Genomic DNA, 27,067 nt, shown 5'->3' with positions numbered 1-27,067 from the left:
GTAGTGTTTCCCCACTCCCCCCCACCCCCAGCAGACAGTAATGCAGCCAGTCAGAATGTATAAGTTTAAGGTGATTAGAGGAAAGTATAGTGGGTATGTCAGAGGAAGGTTTTTTTTACACAGAGAGTGGTGGGTGCATGGTATGCTGCCAGGAATGGTGGTGGGGGTAGATAGATTTGGGACATTTAAAAGACTCTTAACTAGGCACATGGATGATAGAGAGTTGAAGGGCTATATAGGAGGAAAGAGTTAGATTGATTTTGGAGTAGGTTAAAAGGTCGGCACAACATTGTGGGCCGAAGGGCCTGTACTGTGCTGTACTGTTCTATATTCTATCATGCAAATGTTGCAATCACATGCATCCACCACTTACACTGGCAGCTTGTTCCACACTCTCATCACCCTCTGAGTGAAGAAGTTTCCCCTCATGTTCCCCTTTAATATTTCACCTTTCATCCTTAACCCACGACCTTTAGTTACAGTCTCACCCAACCTCGGTGGAAAAAGCCTGCTTGCATTTACTGTATCAATACCCCTCAGAATATTGTATACCTCTGTCAAATCTCTCAATCTTTTGAGTTCTAGGGAATAAAGTCCTAACCAATTCAATCTTTCCTTATAACTCAGCTCCTAAAGTCCCACAGCATCCTTTTAAATTTTCTCTTTCAATCTTATTTACATCTTTCCTGTAGGTAGGTGACCAAAACTACGCACAGTACTCCAAATTAGGCCTCACTGTCTTATACAGCTTCAATATAACATCCCACCTCCTGTTCTTGATTACAACCCTATCGACCAGCAATGCCTCTATATTTTTTCTTCCTCTTTCTTATCCTCTGTTCAGCCAACTGTCCTGCAGTCACTCAGTAGCACCACCCCACCCTTCGTCTCCCACCCTGAGCACATCTTGAACTTACCATCATCATCTCAGCTGTTCAAGAGCCACCCTCCAATTCCCTCTCCCCAAAGCTCTGGGTTAGGAGTGGTGTGACCACACCTGGGCAGGCTGACATGAAAATAGCTGAGGGTGGTACAAGATAGAGAAACGGGATGAAATCACTTTGAAAAAGGGCTGCAGGTAGTAGGACAGGAGCACACAATCCCTTTAAGATTTACTTCTCTGTCCAATGTGACAGGATGCAGGTGGGTTAAAGGTGAAGGGGCGAGGGAATAGCCAAAGTGGCATGTTCCTATGATGTAGTGTCCACCTTCCTGAAGTAACGTAATGGAGTAACGGGGACTGGAGAAAAACCTGTGGAGGACAGGAAGGAGTTCACCTCTCTGAGCATCTCCAGTTGGGATACAACCCATCAGGATCCGTTACGGGGAATGCCAGCAGTTTCCCACGAGACCCTGCACTGGTGGGAAGGATCAGAGGTCAGCGTAGAGCAACTCTGAGTGAGGTCTGCCCCAACTGATCAGCCCCATGGGATCTGAGAGTGTGCTCAGAACTCCTCCCCACCCACAGAAGAGAGCTCAATCCAGCACCACCAACCACACCCCCATTACCGGACAATCCCCGCAGACATCCCGAGCTGTGGGGCCAGATGTCAAGTGTCCTGGTTTGACTCGGACTCTACATTGTTGAATTATTGAGGGTTAACGATCATGGCCGGCCATTGCTGTCCTGACCCATACCACTGACCTTTTAGCTTGTGCTGTGAATCTGTTTTCTGGGTCTCCACTTCCCATGTCCCTTGCCCCACTACCCCCTCCCTTCCTCTCCAGCTTGGGAAGAGATCATGCAGGGATTGGCCACAGTTTGGCCTTTCGTCAGCAGCCCACAGCTGCACAGTTCATGTTTTCCTGAATATCCCGAGGATTTACCAGCTAATTTCCGACATGTGAATGTGGTTTGGGAGCAGTTGGCGTCTTTTATCTGACTCTTGATGTGGCACAGCTGTGCTAACATTCCTGACGGCATTCTAAAGGGGGAGGGGTGCAGCCAGAAGCCTTGCTACATATTGGCACTAATGACATGAGTAGGGAAAGGGAGGCAGTCCCGAAGAGGGAATTTAGGGAGCTAGGTAGAAAGCTGAAAAGCAAGACCTCCAGGGCAGTAATCTCGGGATTGCTGCCTGTGCCGTGTGAAAGTGAGGGTAAGAATAGGATGATTTGGCAGGTGAATGCATGACTGAGGAACTGGTGCAGGGGGCAGGGTTTCTGATTTCCGGATCATTGGGATCTCTTCTGGGGAATGTATGACCTGTACAAAAGGGTTGGGTTACATCTGAACCCAAAGGGGACCAACATTCTTGCAGGTTTGCTAGAGCTGTTGGAGATGGCAGGAAGGACAGGCAGATGATAAGGCAAAATTGCAGTCAGTGAGGTGAGTTGCAGTGTAACGGAGCCAAAATTGCAAAGGGTGTTGGATACAGGTTAAAAGGTCTTATATTTGAATGCATGTGTTTTATGAAATAAAGTAGATGATCTTGTAGCACAGTTAGAGATTGGTAGGTATGATGTTGTGGGCATCACTGAGTCATTGCTCAAAGAAGACTGTAGTTGGCAACTTAACATCCAAGTATACAGATTGTATTGAAAGGATCTGCAGGTAGGCAGAGGGGGTGGCACGGCTCTGTTGGTAAAAAATGAAATCACATACTTAGAAAGCTAAAAAGGCCTAAAGGTACCTAAGTCACCTGGACCAGATGAACTGCACCCTAGGGTTCTGAAAGAGGTAGCGTTAGAGATTGTGGTGGGGTTAGAACTGATCTTTCAAAAATCATTGGACTCTGGCACAGTGTCAGAGGACTAGAAAATTGCTAACGTCACTCCACTATTTAAGAAAGGAGGAAGGCAGCAGAAAAGAAGTTATAGACCAGTTGGCCTGACCTTAGTGGTTTGTAAGGTGTTAAAGAAACAATTGTTAAGGATGAGGTGATGGAGTACTTGATGACACAGTACAAAGTCAGCATGGTTTCCTTCAGGGAAAATCCATCCTGACAAACCTGTTGGAATTCTTTGAGGAGGATACAAGTAGGATAGATAAAGGGGATGCAGCGGATGTTATATATTTGGACTTTCAGAAGGCCTTCAACAAGGTGCCACACACGAGGCTGCTCACCAAGTTAAGAGCCCATGTTATTACAGGAAAGTTACTAACATGGTTAGAGCATTGGCTGATTGGTAGGAGGCAGCGAGTGGAAATAAAAGGATCTTTTTCTGGTTGGCTGCCAGTGAGTAGTGGTGTTCTGCAGGGGTCAGGGTTGGGACCACTTTGGTAGTAGAAATAAATCTGTAGACTATTTTCTAAATGGGAAGAAAATCCAGGAATTTAAGATGCAAAGGGACTTTGGAGTACTGGTACAGAACACCCTAAAGGTTAACTTGCAGGTCAAGTTGGTGGTGAGGAAGACAAATGCCATGTTTACATTGGTCTAGAATACAAGAGCAAGGATTTGATGCTGAGGCTTTATAAGGCACTGGTGAGGCCTCATCTTGAGTATTGTGAACAGTTTTGGGCCCCTCATCTTAGAAAAGATGTGCTGGCTTTGGAGAGGGTCCAGAGGATGTTCACAAGGAAGATTCCAAGAAGATACGAGGAATGTTTGATGGCTCTGGGTCTGTACTCACTGGAATTCAGAAGAATAAGAGGGGATCTCATTGAAACGTTTCAAATGTTGAAAGGCCTAGACAGAGTAGATGTGGAAAGGCTGTTTCCCATGGTAGGAGAATCTAGGACAAGAGGTCACGGTCTCAGGATAGAGGGGCACCCTTTCAAAGCAGAGATGCAGAGAAATTTCTTTAGCCAAAGGGTGGTGAATTTATGGAATTTATTACCACAGGCAGCTGTGGAAGCCAGGTTGTTGGGTGTATTTAGGTCAGAGATTGATAGGTTCTTGATTTATCATGGCATCAAAGGTTATGGGGAGAAGGCCAGGAACTAGGGTTGAGGAGGAGAAAAAAAAAGGATCAGCGATGATTGAATGGCAGAGCAGACTCGATGGGCCAGATGGCCTAATTCTGCCCCTATGTCTTATGGCCTTATGTTCTATAATATTCTCAGAATCAGGTTTATATCACCGACGTGTGTTCTGAAATTTGATAGCTTAGCAGCAACAGTTTGGTACAATACATTATCTAGCAGAGAGAAAATAAACAAATAAATAATCAATTACAGTATACATATATTGAATAGATTAAAAATTATGCAAAAAACAGAAATAATATATATTTAAAAAGTGAGGTAGTGTTCACAGGTTCAATGTCCATTTAGGAATCGGATAGCAGAGGGGAAGAAGCTGTTCCTGAATCGCTGAGTGTGTGCCTTCAGGGTTCTGTACCTCCTACCTGATGGTAACAGTGAGAAAAGGGCATGCCCTGGGTGCCAGAGGTCCTTAATAATGGAAGCCGCCTTTCCTTGAAGATGTCCTGGGTACTTTATAGACTAGTACCCAAGATGGAGCTGACTATATTGACAACCTTCTGCAGCTTCTTTCATTCCTGTGCAGTAGCCCCCCCCCCCCCCATACCAGACAGTGATGCAGCCTGTCAGAATGCTCTCCATTGGAGTTTTTGAGTGTATTTGTTGACATACCAAATCTCTTCAAACTCCTAATGAAGTATAGTCACTGTTTTGCTTTCTTTATAACTGCATTGATATGTTGGGACCAGATTAGTTCCTCAAAGATCTTGACACCCAGGAACTTGAAACTGCTCACTCTCTCCACTTCTGATCCCTCTAAGAGAATTGGTATGTGTTCCTTCGTCTTATCCTTCCAAGTCCACAATTAGCTCTTCATCTTACCGACATTGAGTGCCAGGTTGTTGCTGCGACACCACTTCACTAGTTGGTATATCTCACTTCTGTATGCCATCTTGTCTCTATCTGAGATTCTACCAACAATGATTGTATCATCAGCAAATTTGTAGATGGTATTTGAGCTATGCCTAGCCACACAGTCATGGGTATAAAGAGTAGAGCAGTGGGCTAAGTACACACCCCTGAAGTGCACAAGTGTTGACAGTCAGCGAGGAGAAGATATTATCACCAATCCACACAGATTGTGGTCTTCCCGTTAGAAAGTTGAGGATCCAATTGCACAAGGAGGTACAGAGGCCCAGGTTCTGTAACTTTTTAATCAGATAATCAGTCAATGTACTATAGAATTGGAAGATGTAGAATCCCTGTGAGTGGAGTTAAGAAACTACAACTGTAAAAATGCCTTTATATAACCCCTGATGGGAGTTAGATGAGGGCCTCTTAACAGTAGCCAGGATGTGGACTGCAAATTACAAAGGGAGATAGAAAGGGAATGGGGGATTTCAATATGCAGGTAGATTGGAAAATCTGGTTGGTGCTGGATCCCGAGAGACAGTTTGTAGAATGCCTACAGGATGACTTTTTAGAGCAGCTCGTGGTTGAGGCAACAAGAGGATCAGCTATTCTGGATTGAGTGTCATGTAATGAACCTGATTTGATTAGGGAGCTTAAGGTAAAAGAACCCTTAGGAGACAGTGATCATAATATGATAGAATTCACCCTGCAATTTGAAAGGGTTAAAGTCAGATATATCAGTATTACAGCGGAGTAAAGGAAATTATAGAGGCATGAGAGAGGAGCTGGCCTAAGTTGATTGGAAGGGCTTACTAGCAGGGATATTGGCAGAACAGCAATGGCTGGAGTTTCTGAGAACAATTTGGAAGGCGCAGGATATATACATCCCTAAGAGAAAGAAGTATCCTAAAGGCAGGATGATGCAACCATGGGTAACAAGGAGAGCCAAAGCCAATATAAAAACCAAAGAGAGGGCATATACTGGAGCAAAAATGAGTGGGGAGGTAGACAATTGGGAATCTTTTAAAATTCAACAGAAGGCAACTAAAAAAGCCACAGGGAGCAAAAAAAGAAATATGAAGGTATGTTGGCCAATAATATTAAAGAGAATACCAAAGTTCTTTCAGATATATAAAGATTAAAAGAGAGGTGAGAATAAATATCAGATCCCTGGAAAATGATGCTCAAGTGGTAGTAATGAGGAACAAGGAAGTAGTGGACAAGCTGAATAGCATTTTGCACCAGTCTAGACTCTTAACAGTATGCTGGAAGGTCAGGAGTGTTGGGGGCAGAAGTGAATGCAGTTGTTACAGCTATGGAGAAGGTGCTTGGGAAACTGAAAGGTCTGAAAGTAGATGTCCCCTAGAACTGATGGACTACACTTCAGGGTTCTGAAAGAGGTGGTGAAGAGACTGTGGAGGTATTGGTAATGATCTTTGAAGAATCAGTAGATTCTGGCATGGTTCTGGAGGACTGGAAAATTGCAAATGTCATTCCACTCTTCAGGAAGGGCTGGAAGCAGAAGAAAGGAAATTATAGGCCAGTTAGTCTGACCTCAGTGGTTGGGAAGATGTTGTCAATTGTTAAGGATGAGGTCTCAGGGTACTTGGAGGCACATGGTAAAAATAGGCCAAAGTCAGCATGGTTTTCGTAAGGGAATATCTAGCCTGAAAAATCTGTTGGAGTTCTCTGAGGAAATAACAGGTGGGATAGACAAAGGAGAATCAGTGGGTGTTGTTTACTTGAATATTCAGTAGTCCTTTCATAATTTTAGAAGGATGTTCCCTCTTGGACAGGCACACGGATGAAAGAAAAATGGAGAGTTATGGGGTAGTGAGGGTTCATACTTTTTTCAGGATTATATGGGGCGGCACAACATGGAGGGCTGAAGGGCCTGTACTGTGCTGTAGTGTTCTAAGGTTCTATGGTTGCCAGGACTGGGGAGCATGCATTATGAAAACAGGTTGAGTGTACTCAGCCTTTTCTCCTTGGAGCGACAGAGGATGAGGGGTTACCTGATAGAGGTGTACAAGATGACGAGAGGCATTGATTGTGTGGATAGTCAGAGGCTTCTTCCTAGAGCTGAAATGGTTGCCACAAGAGGACATGGGTTTAAAGTGCTGGGAAATAGGTACAGAGGAGATGTCAGGGGTAAGTTTTTTACTCAGAGAGTGGTGAGTGTGTGGAATGGGCTGCCAGCAACGGTGGTGGAGGTGGATATGATAGGGTCTTTTAAGAGGCTTTTGGATAGGTACATGGAGCTTAGAAAAATAACAGGCTATAGGGAAGCCTAGTAATTTCCAAGGTAGGGACATGTTCAGCACAACTTTGTGGGCCAAAGAGCCTGTATTATGCTATAGTTTTACTATGTTTCTATAATGTGCTGCACATGGAGATGTTTAACAAAATAAGAGCCCGTGATTTTACGGGAAATATACTAGTATGGATAGAGGACTGGCAGATTGGCAGGAGGCAAAGAGTGGGAATAAAGAGAAGCTTTTCTGATCAGTTGCCAGTGACTTGTGATGCTCCACAGGGCTCTCTTGGGACAGCTTCTTTTTTTACGTTATATGCCAATGACTTGATGGCTTTGTGATCATTTGCCAATGATACAACAATGAGTAGAGAGTCAGGTGGTGTTGAGAAAACAGGGAAGCTGCAGATGGATTTAGATAGATTAGGAGAATGTGCAAAGAAATGACAGATGGAATACAGTGTTGGTAAAAGTATGGCCATGCACTTTGGTAGAAGAAATGAAAGGTTTTACTGTTTTCTAAGTCAACAGAAAATTCAAAACTCTGAGGGATAAAGGGACTTGAGAGTCCTTGGACAAAATTCCCTAAAGGTTAATGTACAGGTTGAGGTGTTGGTGAGGAAGGTAAATGCAATGTTAGCATTTATTTCAAGAGGACTAGAATATAAAAGCAAGGATATAATTCTGAGGCTTTATAAGGTACTGTTGATACCTTACTTGGAGTATTGTGAATAGTTTTGGGTCCTGTATCTAAGAAAGGATGCACTGACATTGAAGAGGGTTCACAGGAATGATTCCGGGAATGAAAAGCTTATCATATGAGGAATGATTGATGGTTCTGGGCCTTTACTCACTAGAATTCAGAAAAATGAGGAGGGGGTAATTTCATTGAAACCTATCAAATGTTGAAGACCAAGACAGAGTGAATATGGAGAGGATGTTCCTATTGTGGGGAAGACTAGAAGGAAGAGGGCACAGATTCAGAAAAGTGGGACACCCCTTCACAATGGAGATGAAGAGGTATTTCTTTACCCAGATGGTAGTGAATCTGTGGAATTTATTGCCACAGGCAGCTATGGAGACCAGAACATTGTGTGTATTTAAAGCTGAAGTTGATAGAGTCTTGATTAGTCAAGTTGTGAAATGTTATGGGGAGAAGGCAGGAGAACGGGGTTGAGAGGAAATGGATCAGCCACAGAGAAATGGTGGGGAATATTCAATGGACTGATTGGCCTAATTCTGCTCCTATATTGAATGGTCTAGTGAAGGTGGCTGTAATCCCATTTTGGGCAGGCATGCTGTGAGGGTGGGGTTGGGGAGGTAGGAGCTGTGTCTCTCTCACCCTCATGTCCAATCTCCTGCTGGTTGCTGCATTTGTTCCAGAAGGTGGTGGGTTTGCAGAGGAGGTGGTCTCCTGCTCTTGGCCATGGTTCCGACTCCTCCTGTTTCCCTCAGACACATGTTTGTAGGGAGGGTCTTGTTTCCTGATGGTGTAAACCCCACCCATGTTTGATGGATAGCTATCCCACCAAAGATTTGCCATTCCTCTGGTCACTCAGTGTCCACTGGTGAATCCTGGAGATTATCGTGGACATCACAGAGTATTTTGAGCCTTCTAGTGAGGAGATGTCCTCTATCACCCTGCTGCCTTTCCCACCACTACCACAGCATCACCTGTATTGCCCACCAGCCCTGTTGCATCAACCCATTGGGAGAGGCCATTTGATCCTTGAGCCTGCTGGTTCTCTCCAGATACCACTATTCCATCACACTTCGGCCTGGTTCCCCTCTGTCTCTTCCCCACCAGCCCTGTGTTCACAGACCAGTATACCCTCCATCTTAAAATTCTCACCTCAAGGTCCCTCTCATTACCTTGTAATTCTCCTCAGCACTCCTCCTCTGAAGATTCACATTAAGTTCACATTTCTTACTGTCCCCAAGAGTGAGACTGTGAAGTAAGGCCATTCTGCCCTCTAGGTCAGGCTGTTCATGATGCATCAACAGAGGTGGGGGTGAGCCTGACTCTACTCCCCACTATCACCTCCCTCCCAACAAAACGGCCCACTGAGTGTACTATTGGTCACCTAGCTGAGGCCTCTCTCCCACCTTGTTAGAGGCAGAATGGCACACACGTTTTGCCCTGATTTACCATCCCTGGGAAGATGTTTGTGATATATCATTTGGAACCGCTGTACTCATTCTGATGAAAGTGTGGTCACTGTGCTGTTGGGGAGCGAGTTCCAGGGATTCCTCATGGTGCATGACCCAGAGGGGATCTCCATGTGATGCTGCTTTGCATCTGGTGCCTTTACAGAGTGGAGATGGGGAAAAGTGGGCTCAGAAGGAACTGTATTTAATTGCAGAGATGTTCGCAAACGTGAAAGTGTGTGCCCTAGGTGGAGGGTTCAAGTGGCACCATTAGAGTGGGCTTTGTTTCCTTAGTTACGTTTGAGGTTTTATTTGCACTGCTCAGAGCCTCAGAGAGGGTTCCACCACACTCTGTGTAAACAGCAGAAAGTCAGAAGGTGGGGAACCACAGAAACAGCACACTGGCAACAAGAGTTTCTCATCTGTGACTTTGGATCCTGATGCCATGTCAGTCTAGGGAGTTTTCAGAAGAATGAGGAATAAAACTTATCGCAAGCAATTTTATTCAGTGTTATACAATGAGAAAAGACAAAGGAAAAAGTAGCTGTGGTCATCTTATACTCAGACAAGAGATGACCAGTGATAACAATTACAGGCAGACCCTGGGTTACGAATGAGTTCCGTTCCTGAGTCTGTCTTTAAGTCAGATTTGTACATAAGTCGGAACAGATACGTCTGGTATTATTTAGCGTCAGTTAGTCAAACGTTTGTCTTAGTATATCGTATATATTTTACCTTTCCATGTAAAACACTTAAGAAATGTATGTATTCCAATAATTAAACCACTGCATTGCTTAGTAATAATTGTAGCTTTCATCGGGGTAGGGCCTTTCACATGCTCCATTATTCTCGCTTTATCTTTTATCCTTTAAAATTGTTCTGATCGTTGACCGACTGTAGCCTAACGTTTTCCAATGACCGATGACATTTCACCTCTTTTCAAAGGCTTTATTATTTCCACTTTATTTTCAATCGTAATCACTTCCCGTCAACAGAACAGAAACACTGTGGATGGCGGGTCCCGAGCTCCACCAGGTCCTAATGACCACCGCACTGAGTTCCCTGGGCCCTAAACTCCACCACACTGAGACAGGTTAAATGGACAAGTGGGGGCTGTGCTGGGTTTGGGTATTTGATCCTCCACAATATTTCGCGTGGGTATTTAAACTGGAGGTGGCAGGTTTTTTTTACGAGGTCGAGTTGCGAGCTCGACATCAACCTGGCACGGATGGAGAGCACGCTCAGGAGCAGTCTGTCACTAGATCAAACTCAGAAATCTTCATCCTCGAGCCCAGCACTGATCTCACTGTGCCACCAGCTGACCGGAAAAGTGGGGTGGGGTCAGGGTGAATCTTGCTAAGAAAAATTTAAGCCAAATATTAAGTTACACACTCAACATAGTGTTAATGGCAATGACTTAAAATGGTAGACGGCATTGCAATCTGACTTAAAATGATTAGGAACTGTCAGCATGGATTTGTACGTGGAAGGTCATGTTTGACAAATCTTACTGAATTTTTTGAAGAGCTTACGAGGAAAGTTGACGGGGGTAAAGCAGTGGATGTTGTCTATGTGGATTTCAGTAAGGCCTTTGACAATGTTCTGCACAGAAGGTTAGTTAGGAAGGTTCAATCGTTAGGTATTAATATTGAAGTAGTAAAATGGATTCAACAGTGGCTGGATGGGAGAAGCCAGAGAGTAGTGGTGGATAACTGTTTGTCAGGTTGGAGGCCGGTGACTAGTGGTGTGTCTCAGGGATCTGTACTGGGTCCAATGTTGTTTGTCATATACATTAATGATCTGGATGATGGGGTGGTAAATTGGATTAGTAAATATGCAGATGATACTAAGGTAGGTGGCATTGTGGATAATGAAGTGGGTTTTCAAAGGTTGCAGAGAGATTTAGGCCAGTTAGAAGAGTGGGCTGAATGATGGCAGATGGAGTTTAATGCTGATAAGTGTGAGGAGCTACATTTTGGTAGGAATAATCCAAATAGGACATACATGGTAAATGGTAGGGCATTGAAGAATGCAGTAGAACAGAGTGATCTAGGAATATTGGTGCATAATTCCCTGAAGGTGGAATCTCATCTGGATAGAATGGTGAAGAAAGCTTTTAGTATGCTGGCCTTTATAACTCAGAGCATTGAGTATAGGAGTTGGAATGTAATGTTAAAATTGTACAAGGCATTGGTAAGGCCAAATTTGGAGTATTGTGTACAGTTCTGGTCACTGAATTATAGGAAAGATGTCAACAAAATAGAGAGAGTACAGGGAAGATTTACTAGAATGTTACCTGGGTTTCAGCACCTAAGTTACAGGGAAAGGTTGAACAAGTTAGGTCTTTATTCTTTGGAGCGTAGAAGGTTGAGGGGGGACTTGATAGAGGTATTTAAAATTATGAGGGGGATATAGATAGCGTTGACGTGGATAGGCTTTTTCCATTAAGAGTAGTGGAGATTCAAACAAGAGGACATAAGTTGAGAGTTAGGGGGCAAAAGTTTAAGGGTAACACGAGGGGGAATTTCTTTACTCAGAGAGTGGTAGCTGTGTGGAACGAGCTTCCAGTAGAAGTGGTAGAGGCAGGTTCGGTATTGTCATTTAAAGTAAAATTGGATAGGTATATGGACAGGAAAGGAATGGAGGGTTATGGGCTGAGTGCGGGCCAGTGGGACTAGGTAAGAGTAAGCATTCAGCACGGACTAGAAGGGCTGAGATGGCCTGTTTCCGTGCTGTAATTGTTATATGGTTGAGGAATGGCACTCCGCATTGGGCGATTGTCAGCTCACATCCTGATGGCTGAACATCTGCTGGGTGCAGGGATAGAGATGGCTGCACCAGAACACTACCCTGAGGAACTCTTGCAGTGATGTTCTGGGTTGTTTACCTCCAGCACCTACATGCACCATTTCCCTCTGATGCCGATTGACATCAGTTTGATTCACCACTGTCTCTGGAATCTCATCGGTGGTCCCTATTAGGACTGAGCCTGTGATAAGGACATCATTTTGTTTGTTAAGTAAATACCTGATTCTCTGTAAACAGCCAATTCCGTTGCACTGCTGACAACTGACAGAAGACTGGAGAGGTTTGTCCTGCTTTTTTGTGAATGGAACATGTCTGGGCACTTTTCCATATTACTGAGTAGATGATGTGGTACCTTACAGGGACAGCTCAGCCAGAAGCACAGCCAATTCCAAGAACATAACACATACAGGCTGAATAAATCATCTGGCCCCTCGAACCTCTCCATCGATCGTTTCATCTTCCAGCTCAACACAGTTTTTCTGTTTCTACTGATGATCTCTGCAGACAATGACAGGGTCTCCACAACCTCTCCCTTGATAATGTTAAAAATTTGCTCCACTTGGTGTTGATCTTTTATCCAGAAGGACTTTGGAGCAGCAGATCACTGTAGGAACCTGATCTTTAGCCCTAACCCCTCCTTTTCTGTCGATGCTCGGTCAAGAGAGCTCAAATTAAAAATCTGTATTATTCCAATGTTTCCTTAACCTTTAAGAATTAACTTTGCAACATGTCTGATGTTCTAGAGAAATGGGAACATTTCTTCAGTTTATTTCTGATGGATCAGAACCATTGGCTGGTCTGAAACTTTGAATGTCTCAAGACTAGATGAGTATCAAATTTAACAGCCACCCAAATGCATCTCTCAGATCCTGCGGATAGGTCCAGCAGTTGGGGTAAGGGCTGTAGCACTCACTGTTGGAGCTGCGAAGGATCTTTTTGGATTGATGTGTATGGACCAAAATTCCATCACTTCTTTTTCCAAGCTGTTCTTTGCCAGTTTGTGTTTTTGTTAAAGGGAATTTGGGAATGTGATACACACTGCTCTGATCTGAGGCAGAAACTTTCCTTTAGTGGCATCAGCATCAAGTAAACGACTAGAGGTAGCTGGTGATATGAACTGGCTGGTTTGGAGTAAAGGGCAGTAAACCAAATCACCTGCCCCTTCCTTCACAAGCAGAATCTTTCACCTGGCATCTGTTCTCTGCCTCCCCCACTCCCTTTCCATCTCCCTCACCCTCTACCTCTCTCTGCCTTTGCCACTCTCCCCTACCTATCATTCCCTCTCCCTCACCCATAAATCCCTCTTCCTCACCCTCATTCCCTCTCCCTCAATCATTTCCTCTCCCTCACCCATTGTTCCCTCTCCCTCTCCATTGCCTCTCTCTCGCCCTCATTCCCGCTCTCTCCCCATTGCTCCCTTGCCCTCTCCATCATTCCCTCTTCCTCACCCTCATTGCCTCTTCCTCACACATCATTCCTTTTCCCTATCCCTTCGTTCTCGCTCTCTCCCTCATCATTCCCACTCTCTGTCCCACCATTTCCTTTTTCCCCCCTCGCTCTTTCTCTCTCCTCCTTGTTCCCTCCCTATCCTCCTCTCCCTTTCTGTCCTCATTATCCTCTCTATATCCCTTCCTCAGCACATCTCTCCCCCCTTCCTCTTCCTCTTCCTCCTCCCTCCCCCTCCCCATCCTTCTCTGTCCCCCTCCCCTCCTCCTCCTCCCTCTCCCTCCATCCAACTCCTGAATATTCAGTGTGAGGAGTCAGATTGAGGGTCTTTCAGACACACAGGGGCCAGCTTCACCACACCCTGTCTGGTATAAATGATATGTCGGCACAACTCAGCCATGCTGTGTGGGACTAGGGAGCCAATGGCTGGTGCACCGTTTACCCACAGGGGCTATCATTAGAGGAGTGAGGGATTTGAGTCTGTGAGATTGTGCAAGGGTCCATCTGTCACTGTGCACCTTGTGTTCTCATGATCATACAGACACAGCCAGTGACGAGTAGGAATGTCAAACAGAACAGGGGTATGAACACGATGCGATTTTTAAATTAGATCACCACAGTTATTAAAGGCAAAGCATTAACAGTCAGGCTGTTGTTGCTAGTCTGTTTCCATTTAACAGTGTGATTAAAACCACAGTTAGCTCACCATTAATACAGTTAAAGGATGATGATTTCTGAAATGACTATAGTTTAAGGGAGATTTATGAGAGCATAGCTTCAGCTCAAGTGGCGAAACCTCCATGAATGGAGTCAACGTGACCATCGACAGGACCATCCTGACATCAGGCTTCCAATTATAAATGCTGCTTGTTGCTATGTATTGTGTCCAGCTGTCTGTGTCATTGTGTCAGCCAGCTCCGAGGGCACGGGCTTGCTCAGGCACATCATTGAGGCCAGGCTGCCCCCTCTGTTTGACCCCACTCCCAGTTCAAAGGAATACTGGACTCTAGCATCTGCTCTCAACACAGCATGGTACAACAGTGTTGTGATTAATGCAATGCTTAAATGTGCTAGTAATTGTGGTTCGATTCCTGTCGCTGTCTATAAGGGTCTGTTCGTTCTCCCCGTGACAGTGTGGATTTCCTGGTGCTCTGGATTCCAGAGGCATTCAGGCTAAGGTCAGTAAGATGCAGTTATGCTATGTGGTGCCGGAATGTGTGGCCACCCTTGCGGGCTGCCCCCAGCACATCCTCATTCTGTGTCGGTTGTTGACAAACAACACGTTTCACTGCATGTTTTGAGGTGTTGATGTACATGTGACAAATCAAGCTCATTTTTAATTATTAGGCTGTGCTACTCAGTCCGAACAGCATGGGAAATGGCACTGAGAATCAGAATCGCAGTGATCCTGACTCCCTTGTCTGTCTCTGCTAATACATGCTGGCTCTTCACCACTGACATCATCAGCTCTTTTTATTACTTTGGTTATGAGATAACCTCCAGCAACCATTGCTGTCTAAAATAACCTGCTGGCTCTGTGACGCATCGAGCTGAAGGCCCCGGCTCTCACCAAGGAATCTGCGGTGGAAATAACCATAAACAGATAACAGAGGCACAGTTCTCCCTGGGGCACCTCACTCGACACTGCACCATCTCCAAACTCAGCCCTGGTAAAGCCAGGGGTTATCTGGCCTCAATCCTAACACATACTCCTCACACATCAACAGATTGTCAGAAGAAGCCTGGTGCCAGCATCGCTGGGGGACACCAGCTTGTTTTGTCATCCTGCACTATGGTGCTGAGTTGTGCCGCCTGTTTCTGTGCATTTTGAGCCACTGTTTGTGCGTCATGGTGACGTTGTGGATTGTGCTGACCCTGTGGGCAGGCAGAGCTGACTCCAGCTGAGTGTTGGACAGTTAAACCTGGTGACAGCTGAACGCGGCTGGTTCCCTGCCACCCCTGAGCTCATCATACACTGCCCAGACTCCAGGAACAGATGCTGCTTTAGTCAGACCAGCCCAATGCCAGCACGGCCTGACAACAGCCCACAATCCTGCAGAAACCTTGAACGTCACTAACCTGCATGATTGTCAATGGGATGAGAGAAAATTTACTGACACTTGCCAGTGAATTCACTGACTAGATGGGCTGAAGGGTTGTTTCTGTGCTTTAGTGTTCTATGATTAGATCTGAACCACCCAATCTCTGACCACACATCATGGGGTAGGGTGACTGGGCAGTAACTCCACTGGTGTGACGATATCTTCCTTTTTAACCGCACTGCATTTCTACCAGATCAACAACACTGTTTGGTGTGTCATTACTGTGTCTGCCCATGGAAGTGTTCACCAGCTGTGTGAGTTTAAAGTATCTGACTTGGAGTATTGTGAGCAGTTTTGGGCCCCTTATCTTAGAAAGGATGTGCTGACACTGGAGAGGGTTCAAAGGAGGTTCACGAAGATGATTTTGTGATTGAATGGCTTGTCATATGAAGAGTGTTTGATGGCTCTAGACCAGTGTTCACTAGAATTCAGAAGAATGAGGGGTGACCTATCAAATGATGAAAGGCCTTGACAGAGTGGATGTGAAGAGAATGTTTCCAGTGTCCGGAGATTCTAGGACCAGAGGACACAGCCTCAGAATAGAGAGTCAGTTTAGAATGGAGATGAGAATGAATTTCTTCAGCCAGAGAGTGGTAAATTTGTGAATTCTTTGCCACAGGCAGCTGTGGAGGCTGTCTTTATATTTAAGGAAGAGTTTGATAGATTCTTGATTGATCAAGGCTTGAAGGGATTCCGGGAGAAGGCAGGAGATTGGGTCTGAGAGGATACATGGATCAACCATGATGAAATATAGGAGAAGACTCGATGGGCCAAATGGCCTAATTCTCATATATCTTATGGTCTTATTTCCTCTCCCTGTTCAGGGGGCTGACTCCACCAGGCTGGCGGTGATTAGTGTGAGTGATCGGTGGTTACCTGGTGAATGGTGGTTGGTATGAGTGATCAGTGGTTACCGGGTGAACGGTGGTTGGTGTGAGTGATCGGTGGTTACCAGGTGAACAGTGGTTGGTGTGAGTGATCGGTGGTTACCGGGTGAATGGTGGTTGGTGTGAGTGATCGCTGGTTACCAGATGAATGGTGGTTGGTATGAGTGATCGGTGGTTACTGGGTGAACGATGGTTGGTGTGAGTGATTGGTGGTTACCAGGTGAACAGTGGTTGATCTGAGTGATCGGTGGTTACCCGGTGAATGGCGGTTACAGTTATTGTTATGGACCATAAGACAAAGGAACAGAATGAGGCCATTTGGCCCAGCAGGTCTGTCGAGCAAGATTTTTTCATTAAGGAAACCATGCTGACTCTGTCCTATCTTGTCCTGTGTCACTAAGTACTCCACAACCTCATCCTTAACAATTGATTCCAACATCTTCCCAACCACTGAGGTCAGGCTAACTGATCTATAGTGTATTTTCTGCTGCCTTCCGTATCTGAAACAGTGGAGTGACATTTGCAGTTTTCTAGTCCTCCAGAACTATACCAGAGTCCGATGATTTTTGAATGACCATTCCTAATGTCTCCATAATCTCTACCATACCTCTTTCAGAACCTCAGGGTACAGTTCATCTGGTCTGGGTGACATATATACCCTTAGGTCTTTCAGATTTTTGAGCACCTTCTCCCTTGTAATAGCAACTGCACCCACTTCTCTTCCTTCACACACTACAACATCTGACACACTGCTAGTGTCTTCCACTGTGAAGAATGATGCAAAATACTCATCTGCCATCTCTTTGTCCCCCATTATTATTTCTCTTGGCTCATTTTCTAGTAGCCCAATATCCACTCTCATCTCTCTTTTATTTTTTACATAACTTAAAAAAGCTTTTACTATCCATTATGATATTGTTTGCTAGCTTGCTTTCATATTTCATCTTTTCCTTCCTAATGCCTCTTTTAGTTGCTGTCTGTAGTGTTTTAAAAGCTTCCCAATCCTCTGTCTTCCCAATAAATTTTGCTTTGTTCTGTGCCCTCTCTTTTGTTTTTACATTAGCTTTGACTTCCCTGGTCATCCACAGTTGTACTGTTTTGCCATTTGAGTATTTCTTTGTTTTTGGAATACATGTATCCTGCACCTTCCCCATTTTTCCCAAAACTCATGCCATTGCTGCTCTGCTGACATCCCTGCCAGCAGCTCCTTCCAATTTACTTTGGCCATCTCCTCTGTCATACCTCTGTAATTTCATTTACTCTACTGAAATACTGTTACATCAGACGTTACTTTCTCCCTATCAAATTTCAAGTTGAACTCAATCATATTGTGATCACTGCCTCCTAAGGATTCTTCTACCTGAAACTCCCTAATCGCCTCCAGTTCTTTACATAACATCCAATCCATTGTAGCTGATCCCCAGTAGGCTCAACGACAAACTGCTCCAAAAAGCTATCTTGTAAGCATTCAACAAACTCACTCCCTTGAGATGCATTACCAATCTGATTTTCCCAATTGACCTGAATGATGAAATCTCCCATGACTATCATAACATTGCCCTTTTGACATGCCTTTTCCATTTTCTGTTGTAATCTTTTGTCCACTGTTGGGAGATCTGTATATAACTGCCATCAGGGTCATTTTACCCTTGCAGTTTCTTGACTCAACCCACAAGTATTCAACATCTTCCAATCCTATATCACATCCTTCAATAGATGTGATGCCATTCTTTATCAGTACAGCCACGTCATCCCCTCTGCTTGCATTCCTATCCTATGCATTCCAAAACAACCTGTAGCCTTGGTCATTCAGCTCCCAACTACAACCATCTTTCAGCCACAATTCATTGATAGCCACAACATCATACCTGACAATCTGTAATAGTACAACAAGATCATCCACCTTATTTCTTATACTCCGTGCATTGAGATATAACCCTTTGTGTACTGAAGTATTGGTGCAGGGGCAGGGATTCAGATTTCTGGATAATTGGGACATCTTCTGGGGCAGGTGGGATCTCTACAAAAGGGACAGGTTGCATTTGAATCTGAAGGGATCAATATTCTTGCAGGCAGATTTACTAGAGCTGTTGGGAGTGGTTTAAACTAATATAGCAGGGGGCTGGGAACCAGTGTGTTAGAATCGAGGATGAGCCAGAAGGTTTGCAAGTAGATGATGGGTGTAACATGAATGTAAGGAAGGACAAGCCAATGATTGGGTACAAATGCAGACAGAGCAAAGGGTTAAATTGTATCACAGGCAAAATTCAAAAGAGTGAAGAATACAAGACTGAAGGTGCTGTATTTAAATACACTAGCATTCAGAATAAAGTGGATGAACTTGTGGCACAATTAGAGATTGATTAGTATGACATTGTGGGCATCACTGTGTCGTGGCTAAAAGAAGGCTGTAGTTAGGAGCTTAACATCAAAGGATATATATATATATATATATATACACACACACTTTGTATTGAAAGGACAGGCAGGGAGGCATAGGCAGTGGTGTTGCTCTGTTGGTAAGAAATAGAATTACAATTTTAGAAAGAGGTGACATAGGGTCAGAGAATGTTGAAATTTTGAGGGTGGAGTTAAAAAATTGCAAGGCTAAAAAAACCATTATGGGAATCCTATTTAGGCCTTTAAATAGCCAAGATGTGGGTTTGAGATTGCGAAGGGAGCTGGAAAAGGCATGTTATAAGGGTAATGACACAATTGTAATTGGGATTTCAATATGCAAGGAGATTGGAAAAACCAGGTTGGTTTTGGATAGCAAGAGAAGGAATTTGTTGAATGCCTACGAGATGGCTTTTTAGAGCAGCTTGTGCTTGAGCCTGCTCGGGGAAAGGCTGTAATTAAATTGGGTGTTGTGTAATAACCCAGATCTTATGAGGGAGCTTAATGTAAAGGAACCTTTAGGAGACAGTGATGTTACTATGTTTGAATTCATACTATAATTTGAGAGAGAGAAGCATAAGTCAATATCACAATGGATAAAGAGTTTTACAGAGACCTGAGAGAGGAGCTTGCTCAGATGGATCGGAGGAGAATACTGGTGGGGATGACGACAGAGCAGAGACGGCTGAAGTTTCTGGGGATAATTCATGTGGTGCAGGTTATTTATGCCTCACAGAGGAAGATGTTCTCAAATGGTAGGGGTAGGCAACCTGGCTAATAAGGGAAATTATGGACTGCCTAAAAGCCAAGGAAAGGGCATATAAGGAAGCAAAAGTGAGTGGGAAGTTGGATGATTAGGAAGTTCTTAAAATCCAAAAAAAGACAACCGAAAAAGCTATAAGAAGGGAAAAGATGAAATATCAGGGCAACCTAGCTAATAATATAAAGAAGGATACTGAAAGTTTTTTCAGTTGTATAAAGAGTAAAAGGGAGGTGAGAGCTGATATTGGACCACTGGAAAATGATGCTGGTGTGGTAATAATGAGGGACAAAGAAATGGCAGATAAACTTAATGGGTACTTTGTATCTGTCTTCATTGTGGAAATAACTAGCTGTATGCCAGATGTCCATGAGTGTCAGGGAGCAGGAGTAAGTGCCATTGATATTACAAGGGAAGAAGTGCTAGGCAAACTCAAAGGTCTGAAGGTGGATAAGTCACCTGGGCTAGAGGGACGACATCTCAGCGCCCTGAGAGAGATTGCTGAAGAGATAACGGATGCATTGATCATTATCTTTCAAGAATTACTTGACACTGGCATGTTCCCGGAGAACTGGAAGATTGCAAATGTCACTTCACTCTTTAAGAGGGAAGAAGGCAAAAGAAAGGAAATTATAGGCCAGTTAGCCTAACTTCAGTGGTTGGGAAAGTGTCGGAGTCTAATATTAAGGATGAGGTTTTGAAGTACTTGGAGAATAATGATAAAATAAGTCAGTAAGCATGGTTTCTGTAAAGGGAAATCTTGCCTGACAAATCTGTTACCTCTGTCATCAGACACCCACTTCACTCCATCTCAGACAGTGGGTCCTCTGTCATCAGACACCCACTTCTCTCCATCTCAGACGGTGGGTAGAGTTCTTTGAGGAAGTAACAAGCAGAGTGGACAAAGGAGAGGTAGTGGATGTCATTTACTTGGATTTTCAGAAGATGTTTGATAAACTGTCTCACATGAAGCTGCTTAACAAGATAAAATTCTATAGCATTACAAGAATTATACTGGCAAGAATAGCAGAATAGCTGACAGACAGGAGGCAGCGAAAGGGAATAAAAGGATCCTTTTCTGGTTGGCTGCCAGTGACTGGTGATGTTCCTCAGGGGTCTGTATTGGGACCGCTGCTTTTCACATTGTTTGTCAAAGTATATTCAGAAAATATTGTATATTCATATATTCAGATAATGGAACTGATAACTATGTGGCAAAGTTTGTAGATGATACAAAGATAGTTGGAAGGGCAGGTAGTGCTGAGGAAGCAATGCAATTGCAGTAAGGATTAGACAAATAGGCAAAAAAGTGGCAGAGGGAATATAGTGTTGGGAAAAGTATGATAATGCGTTTTGGTAAGAGGAGCAATAGTGTGGACTATTATCTAAATGGGAGAAAGTTCATCCATCAGAGGTGCAAAGGGACTTAGGAATCCTCGTGCAAGATTCCCAGAAAGATCATTTACAGGTTGAGTCTGTGGTAAAGAAGGCAAATGCAATGTTGACATTTATTTCAAGGGGAATAGAACATAAAAGCAAAAAGATAATGCAGAGCCTTTATAAGTCACTAGTCTGGCCACACTTGGAGTATTGTCAACAGGTTTGGGCTCCTTCCTCAGGATGTGTTGTCATTGGAGAGAGTTCAGAGGAGGTTCATGAGGATGATTCCAGGAATGAAGGGGTTAACATATGAGGAACGTTTGGCAACTCTGGGCCTGTAGTCACTGGAATTTAGAAAATTGCAGGAGTATCTCATTGAAATCTATTAAATGTTGAAAGGACTAGAGATGTGAAGATGATGTTTCCTGTGGTGGGGTATCCAGAACTAGAGGGCACAACCTCAAAATTGAGAGACGACCCTTTAGAACAGAAGTAAGGAGGAATTTTAGCCAGAGAGTAGTAAATTTGTGGAATGCTCTGCCACAGACTGCGGTGGAGGCCAAGTCCGTGTGTATTTATTAAGTTGATCGTTTCCTGATTGGTCAGGGCATCAATGATATGGTGAGAAGGCAGGTGTATGAGGTTGAGTGGGATTCAGGATCAGCCATGATGGAATGGCAGAGCAGACTCGATGGGATGAATGGCCTAATTCTGCTCCTATATCTTACGGTCTACTCTACTTGCTACCCTTTTTGATTCTGCATCCCTAATGCACTGATTCTCACCCTGCTGGCTGCAATTTTGTCCTATCATCTGCTTGCCCTTCCTGACAGTCTGACTGCATGCTATCTTTACTTTTTTACCATCCATCCTATCCTGAGTCCCTTCACTCCGGTTCCCACCCCCCTGCTAAATTAGTTTAAACCTTCCCCAGCAGCTCCAACAAGCCTGCCCGTGAAAATATTGTTCCCCTTCGGGTTCAGGTGCAACCCGTCACTTTTGAACAGGTCATACCTCCCCCAGATCCCAGTGATCCAAGAACCTGAAGCCCTCCTTCCTACAGCAGCTTCTCAGCCACGCACTTACCTGTCAAATCATCCTGTTTCTACCCTCACTGGCGTGTGGCACAGGTAGCAATCCAGAAATTACTACCAAGGATGTCCTGCTTCTCAGCTTTCTACCTAGCTCTTTAAATTCTCTTTTCAGGACCTCTTAGCTTCCTTCCTATGCCATTAGTACCAATATGTACCAAGATATCTGGCTGCTCTCCTTCCCCCTCCAAAATGCTGTGGATGCGATCTGATTTGTTTCTGACCGTGGCACCTGGGAGGCAACACACCATCCAGGTGTCCTGTTCACGTTCATAGAATCTCCTGTCTGTTCCTCTGACTATTGAGTCCCCTATCACTACTGCTCCCCTCTTTCCCTTATTCTCCTTCTGCACCACGGACCTGTGCCCAGTGCCAGTAACCTGGTCTTCATGTCATTAGGGCATTTAGCCATCACCCACAACAGTATCCAAAATGATATACTTATTATTAAGGGGAATGGGCACAAGGGTGTTCTGCACTAACTGCTTATTCACCGTCACATTCCATCTCCTAACAGACACGCAGGTACTCAACTCCTGCAACTTACAGGTGATCACTTCCCTGTAGTTTTGATCGATTATCTCCTCACTTGATAGGGTCTCCCAGGACTCCAACATCGGGCGTGAAGGACACACAATGGCCATTTACTACACTAGGTACAGTAAAAGGGAGCCTTAACAGAAACTTACCTATAGCCAATGCCTCTTTTGAGCCAAAGCTTCCTTTGAGCTAGATCCTGACACTCCTTCTCTCACCACTGGCCTACTCCCAGCATCGCCGCCCTGCTTGTCCCTTCTGTACTTCTAAACAAGTATCGCTGACCTGCAAGAAACCTCGTCATTGTGGTCTGTTCCTGCCGCTGATTGGGCTGTTGGAATGAGTCTGAAAGCCCGCGAAGCTCCTTTTAAACGAACGTTGTGGACCTGTGAGGAACCTTGTTGCTGTGGCATGCTCCTGCCACTGATTGAGCCACTGGAATGGTTCACCTTTGTGGTTATAGTTATTTACAGTTATGGTTGTGCTTACAGTTACAGTTATAGGTAGGGTTACAGCCATGGTTATCATTACATTTATGGTAATAGTGATGGTTATGGTTACAGTTGCAATTATATTTACAATACATGGACAATCACCAGCACACTGTTGTGCCCCTCTACCTCCAATCTAGTCTGTGCTAATGTTCCACTCATACACCAGCTGTCAGTGAGCCAGTGGCAGATCTCCGCTCTCCTTTCTCCCGTACCTTCCCTCACTAACTGACTGTTAAAGCCACACATCATTGATTGTTCAGACTTTGCTGCCACGTTCTCTCTCCCTGGTGTTAACCAGATATGTCCTTCTCTCCAGCTATGTGGCTGCGGGCTCCTGGGGGTGGGAATCTGGCTGTCGGCCACACAGGGAACTTTCGCTGTCTTGGCCCCCAGCCTGCCCACGCTCTCTGCTGCCAACCTGGTCATCGCCATCGGCACCATCGTCATGGTAGTCGGCTTCCTGGGCTGTCTCGGATCCATCAAGGAAAACAAGTGCCTCCTCCTCAGTGTGAGTGACCGGGATGGGAGGGGAGGGGTTGAGGGATGAGGAATGGAGGTTTGAGAGGGTGAGTTTGGGGGTTGAAGGGGTGAGATGTGAGGATTTGAGGGTTGGTAGGGTTTGAGGAGTTGGGGTTGGGAGTTGAAGGGATGAGATGTGGGTTTTTAAGGGTTGTGGTTGGGGGTTGAAGGGGTGAGGTAATGGGGTTTGTGGGGTTGAGGTTGGGGTTTGAGGCTTGAGGTTGGGGGTTTGAAGGGGTAAAGTGTGTGAGTTTGAGGTGTGAGGGTATGATATGTGTGACACTTCCTGAGTGAATTAATTCCAGCCTGTGTCCCTGGAGGCATTGGCTGTTCATAATTGGACTGTTCCTCCTTCCATAGAAACATAGAAAATAGGCCATTTGGCCTATTCGAGCCTGCACCGCCATTCAGTATGATCATGGCTGATCATCCAACTCAGAACCCTGTACCTGCTTTCTCTCCATACCCCCTGATCCTTTTAGCACAAGGGCCATATCTAACTTCCTCTTAAATATAGCCAATGAACTGGCCTCAACTGTTTCCTGTGGCAAAGAATTCCACAGATTCGCCACTCTCTGTGTGAAGAAGTTTTTCCTCATCTCAGTCCTAAAAGGCTTCCCCTTTATCCTTAAACTGTGACTCCTCATTCTGGACTTCCCCAACATCGGAAACAATCTTCCTGCATCTAGCCTGTCCAATCCCTTTAGAATTTTATACGTTTCAATAAGATCCGTCTTCTAAATTCCAGCGAGTATAAGCCTAGTCGATTCATATGAAAGTCCTGCCATCCAGGAATCAATCTGGTGAACCTTCTTTGTACTCCCTCTATAGCAAGAATGTCTTTTCTCAGATTAGGGGACCAAAACTGCACACAATACTCTAGGTGCAGTCTCACCAAGGCCTTGTACAACTGCAGCAGAAACTCCCTGCTCCTATACTCGAATCTTTTTGCAATGAATGCCAACATACCATTTGCCTTTTTCACCCCCTGCTGTACCTACATGCCCACTTTCAATGACTGGTGTACAATGACACCCAGGTCTCGTTGCACCTCCCCTTTTCCGAATCGGCCACCATTCAGTTAATAATCTGTTTTCCTGTTCTTGCAACCAAAGTGGATAACCTCACATTAATCCACATTAAATTGCATCTGCCATGAATTTGCCCACTCACCTAACCTATCCAAGTCACCCTGCATCCTCTTAGCATCCTCCTCACAGCTAACACCGCCGCCCAGCTTTGTGTCATCTGCAGACTTGGAGATGCTGCATTTAATACCCTTGTCTAAATCATTAATATATATTGTAAACAATTAGGGTCTCAGCACTGAACCTTGCAGTACCCCACTAGTCACTGCCTGCCATTCTGAAAAGGTGCCGTTTACTCCCACTCTTTGCTTCCTGTCTGCCAACCAATTCTCTATCCACATCAAAATCATACCCCCAATACCATGTGCTTTAAGTTTGCACACTAATCTCCTGGTGTACAAGGTGCTACCAACAATAGCCCCTCCACTATCTTTGTATTATCTGCAAACATGGCCAGTTGGAATGATGCTGGACAGTGATCAGTGAAACTTTAATGCCATTGCTACTACTCAGACCCCCAAGCTAGTTGTCCTGTATCTCTGTCCTGGACTATCTTCAGGCCTTGGGCTACCTCCCACAACTGAGGTCTTCACCACCATTTGTTTCAGTTCAATGTCTCCTCTGTGCCTCAGACATGACACTCCAAAACTTTGCATCAACCATTCAAAGGGGGAACAAATGCAGGTTCTGAAGGTTAGCTTTGGAATGTGAACAGGTCTCCTCTCCTCTATTCTCAGACTGAATGTCAGAATCAGAATCAGGTTTATTATCACCAACGTGTGTCGTGAAATTTGTTAACTTAGCAGCAGCAGCTCAATGCAAATCACAATATAGAATTTAAAAAATAAATAAATAAATTGCAATATACATACGTAAGTTGCATAAATTAAAAATCATGCAAAAAGCAGAAACATAGAAAACCTGCAGCACAATACAGGCCCTTTGGCACACAAGGTTGTGCCAAACATATCCTTACCTTAGAAATTACTAGGCTTACCTATAGCCCTCTATTTTTCTAAGCTCCATGTACCTATTGTATCTGCCTCCACCACCGTTGCCTGCAGCCCATTCCATGCACTCACCACTCTCTACGTAAAATCATGGCTGATCCAATTCTTCCAGTTATCCCCACTCCCCTGCCTTCTCCCCATACCCCTTGATGCTCTGGTTAATCAAGAATCTATCTATTTCTGCCTTAAGTTTACCCAATAACTTGGCCTTCCAACACTGACCCCTGTGTTACTGCACTGGTAACCGGCAGCCAGCCAGAGTAAGATCGCTTTATTCCCACTCTCTGTTTTCTGCCAATCAGCCAATGCTCCACCCATGTCAGTAACACCCCTGTAATCCCATGGGTTCTTATCTTGCTGAGCAACCTCATGTGTGGCACCTTGTCAAAGGACTTCTGAAGATCCAAGTACACCACGTCTACTGCATCTCCTTTGTCTACCCTGCTTGTAATTTCCTCAAAAAATTGCAGTAGGTTAGTCAGGCAGGATTTTCCTTTCAGGAAACCATGCTGGCTTTGGCCTATCTTGTCATATGCCTCCAGTTACCCCATAATCTTACCCCTAACAATCGATTCCAACAACTTTCCAACCACTGATGTCCTGTAAACAGGTCTATAGTTTCCTTTCTGCTGCCTCCCATCCTTTTTAAATAGTGGAGTAACATTTGCAATTTTCCTGTCATCCAGTACAATCCAGAATCTATCGATTCTTAAAAGATCATTGTTAATATCTCCACAATCTCTCCAGCTACTTCCTTCAGAACCCACGGGTGCATTCCACCAGGTCCAGGAGATTTATCCACCCTCAGACCATTAAGCTTCCTGAGCACTTTCTCAGTCATAATTTTCACCACACATACTTCACTTCCCCAACACTCTTGAATGTCCAGTGTACTGCATACATCTTCCATGATGAAGACTGATGCAAAATACACATCCAGTTCTTCTGCCATCTCTGCGTCTCTCATTACACTATCTCCAGCATCATTTTCTATTGGTCCTGTATCTACCTTCAACACTCTTTTACCCTTTATATACTTAAAAAAAGCTTTTAGTATCTTCTTTGATATTAGTTGCCAGCTTATTTTCGTAATTCATCGTTTCCCTCTTAGTTTTCTTCTGCAAGTTTTTAAAAGCTTCCCAATCCTCTATCTTCCTACTTAGCTTTGGCTTCCTTGTATGCCTTCTCTTTTGCTTTTACTGTAGCTCTGACCTCACTTGTCAGCTACAGTAGTGTCCTTCTTCCATTCAAAGATTTCTTCTTATTTGGAATATATTTGTCTTGCACTTCCCTTATTTTTCTCAGGAACTCTAGCCATTGTTGCTCTGCTGTCCTTCCTGCAAATGTCCCTTTCCGGTCAACTTCG

The 27,067-nt window shown here is 44.5% G+C and overlaps 1 protein-coding gene across 2 annotated transcripts in view; it reads left to right on the top strand.

The window, feature by feature from the left end:
* The window catches only part of LOC132398742 (tetraspanin-9-like), a 122,792-nt gene that overhangs the window by 70,865 nt on the left and 24,860 nt on the right, over window positions 1–27,067 (top strand). For both annotated transcript variants that reach the window (XM_059978605.1, XM_059978604.1), the window contains one exon: window positions 23,401–23,592. In XM_059978605.1, coding sequence (XP_059834588.1) covers window positions 23,401–23,592 — 192 coding nt within the window. The remainder of the gene's footprint in view (window positions 1–23,400; window positions 23,593–27,067) is intronic.

The sequence above is a fragment of the Hypanus sabinus genome, chromosome 8 (assembly GCF_030144855.1).
Source record: "Hypanus sabinus isolate sHypSab1 chromosome 8, sHypSab1.hap1, whole genome shotgun sequence".
Classification (NCBI taxonomy): Eukaryota; Metazoa; Chordata; class Chondrichthyes; order Myliobatiformes; family Dasyatidae; genus Hypanus; species Hypanus sabinus.
Note: the sequence above shows the minus strand (reverse complement) of the source record. Positions and strands in the feature narration are given on the sequence as shown.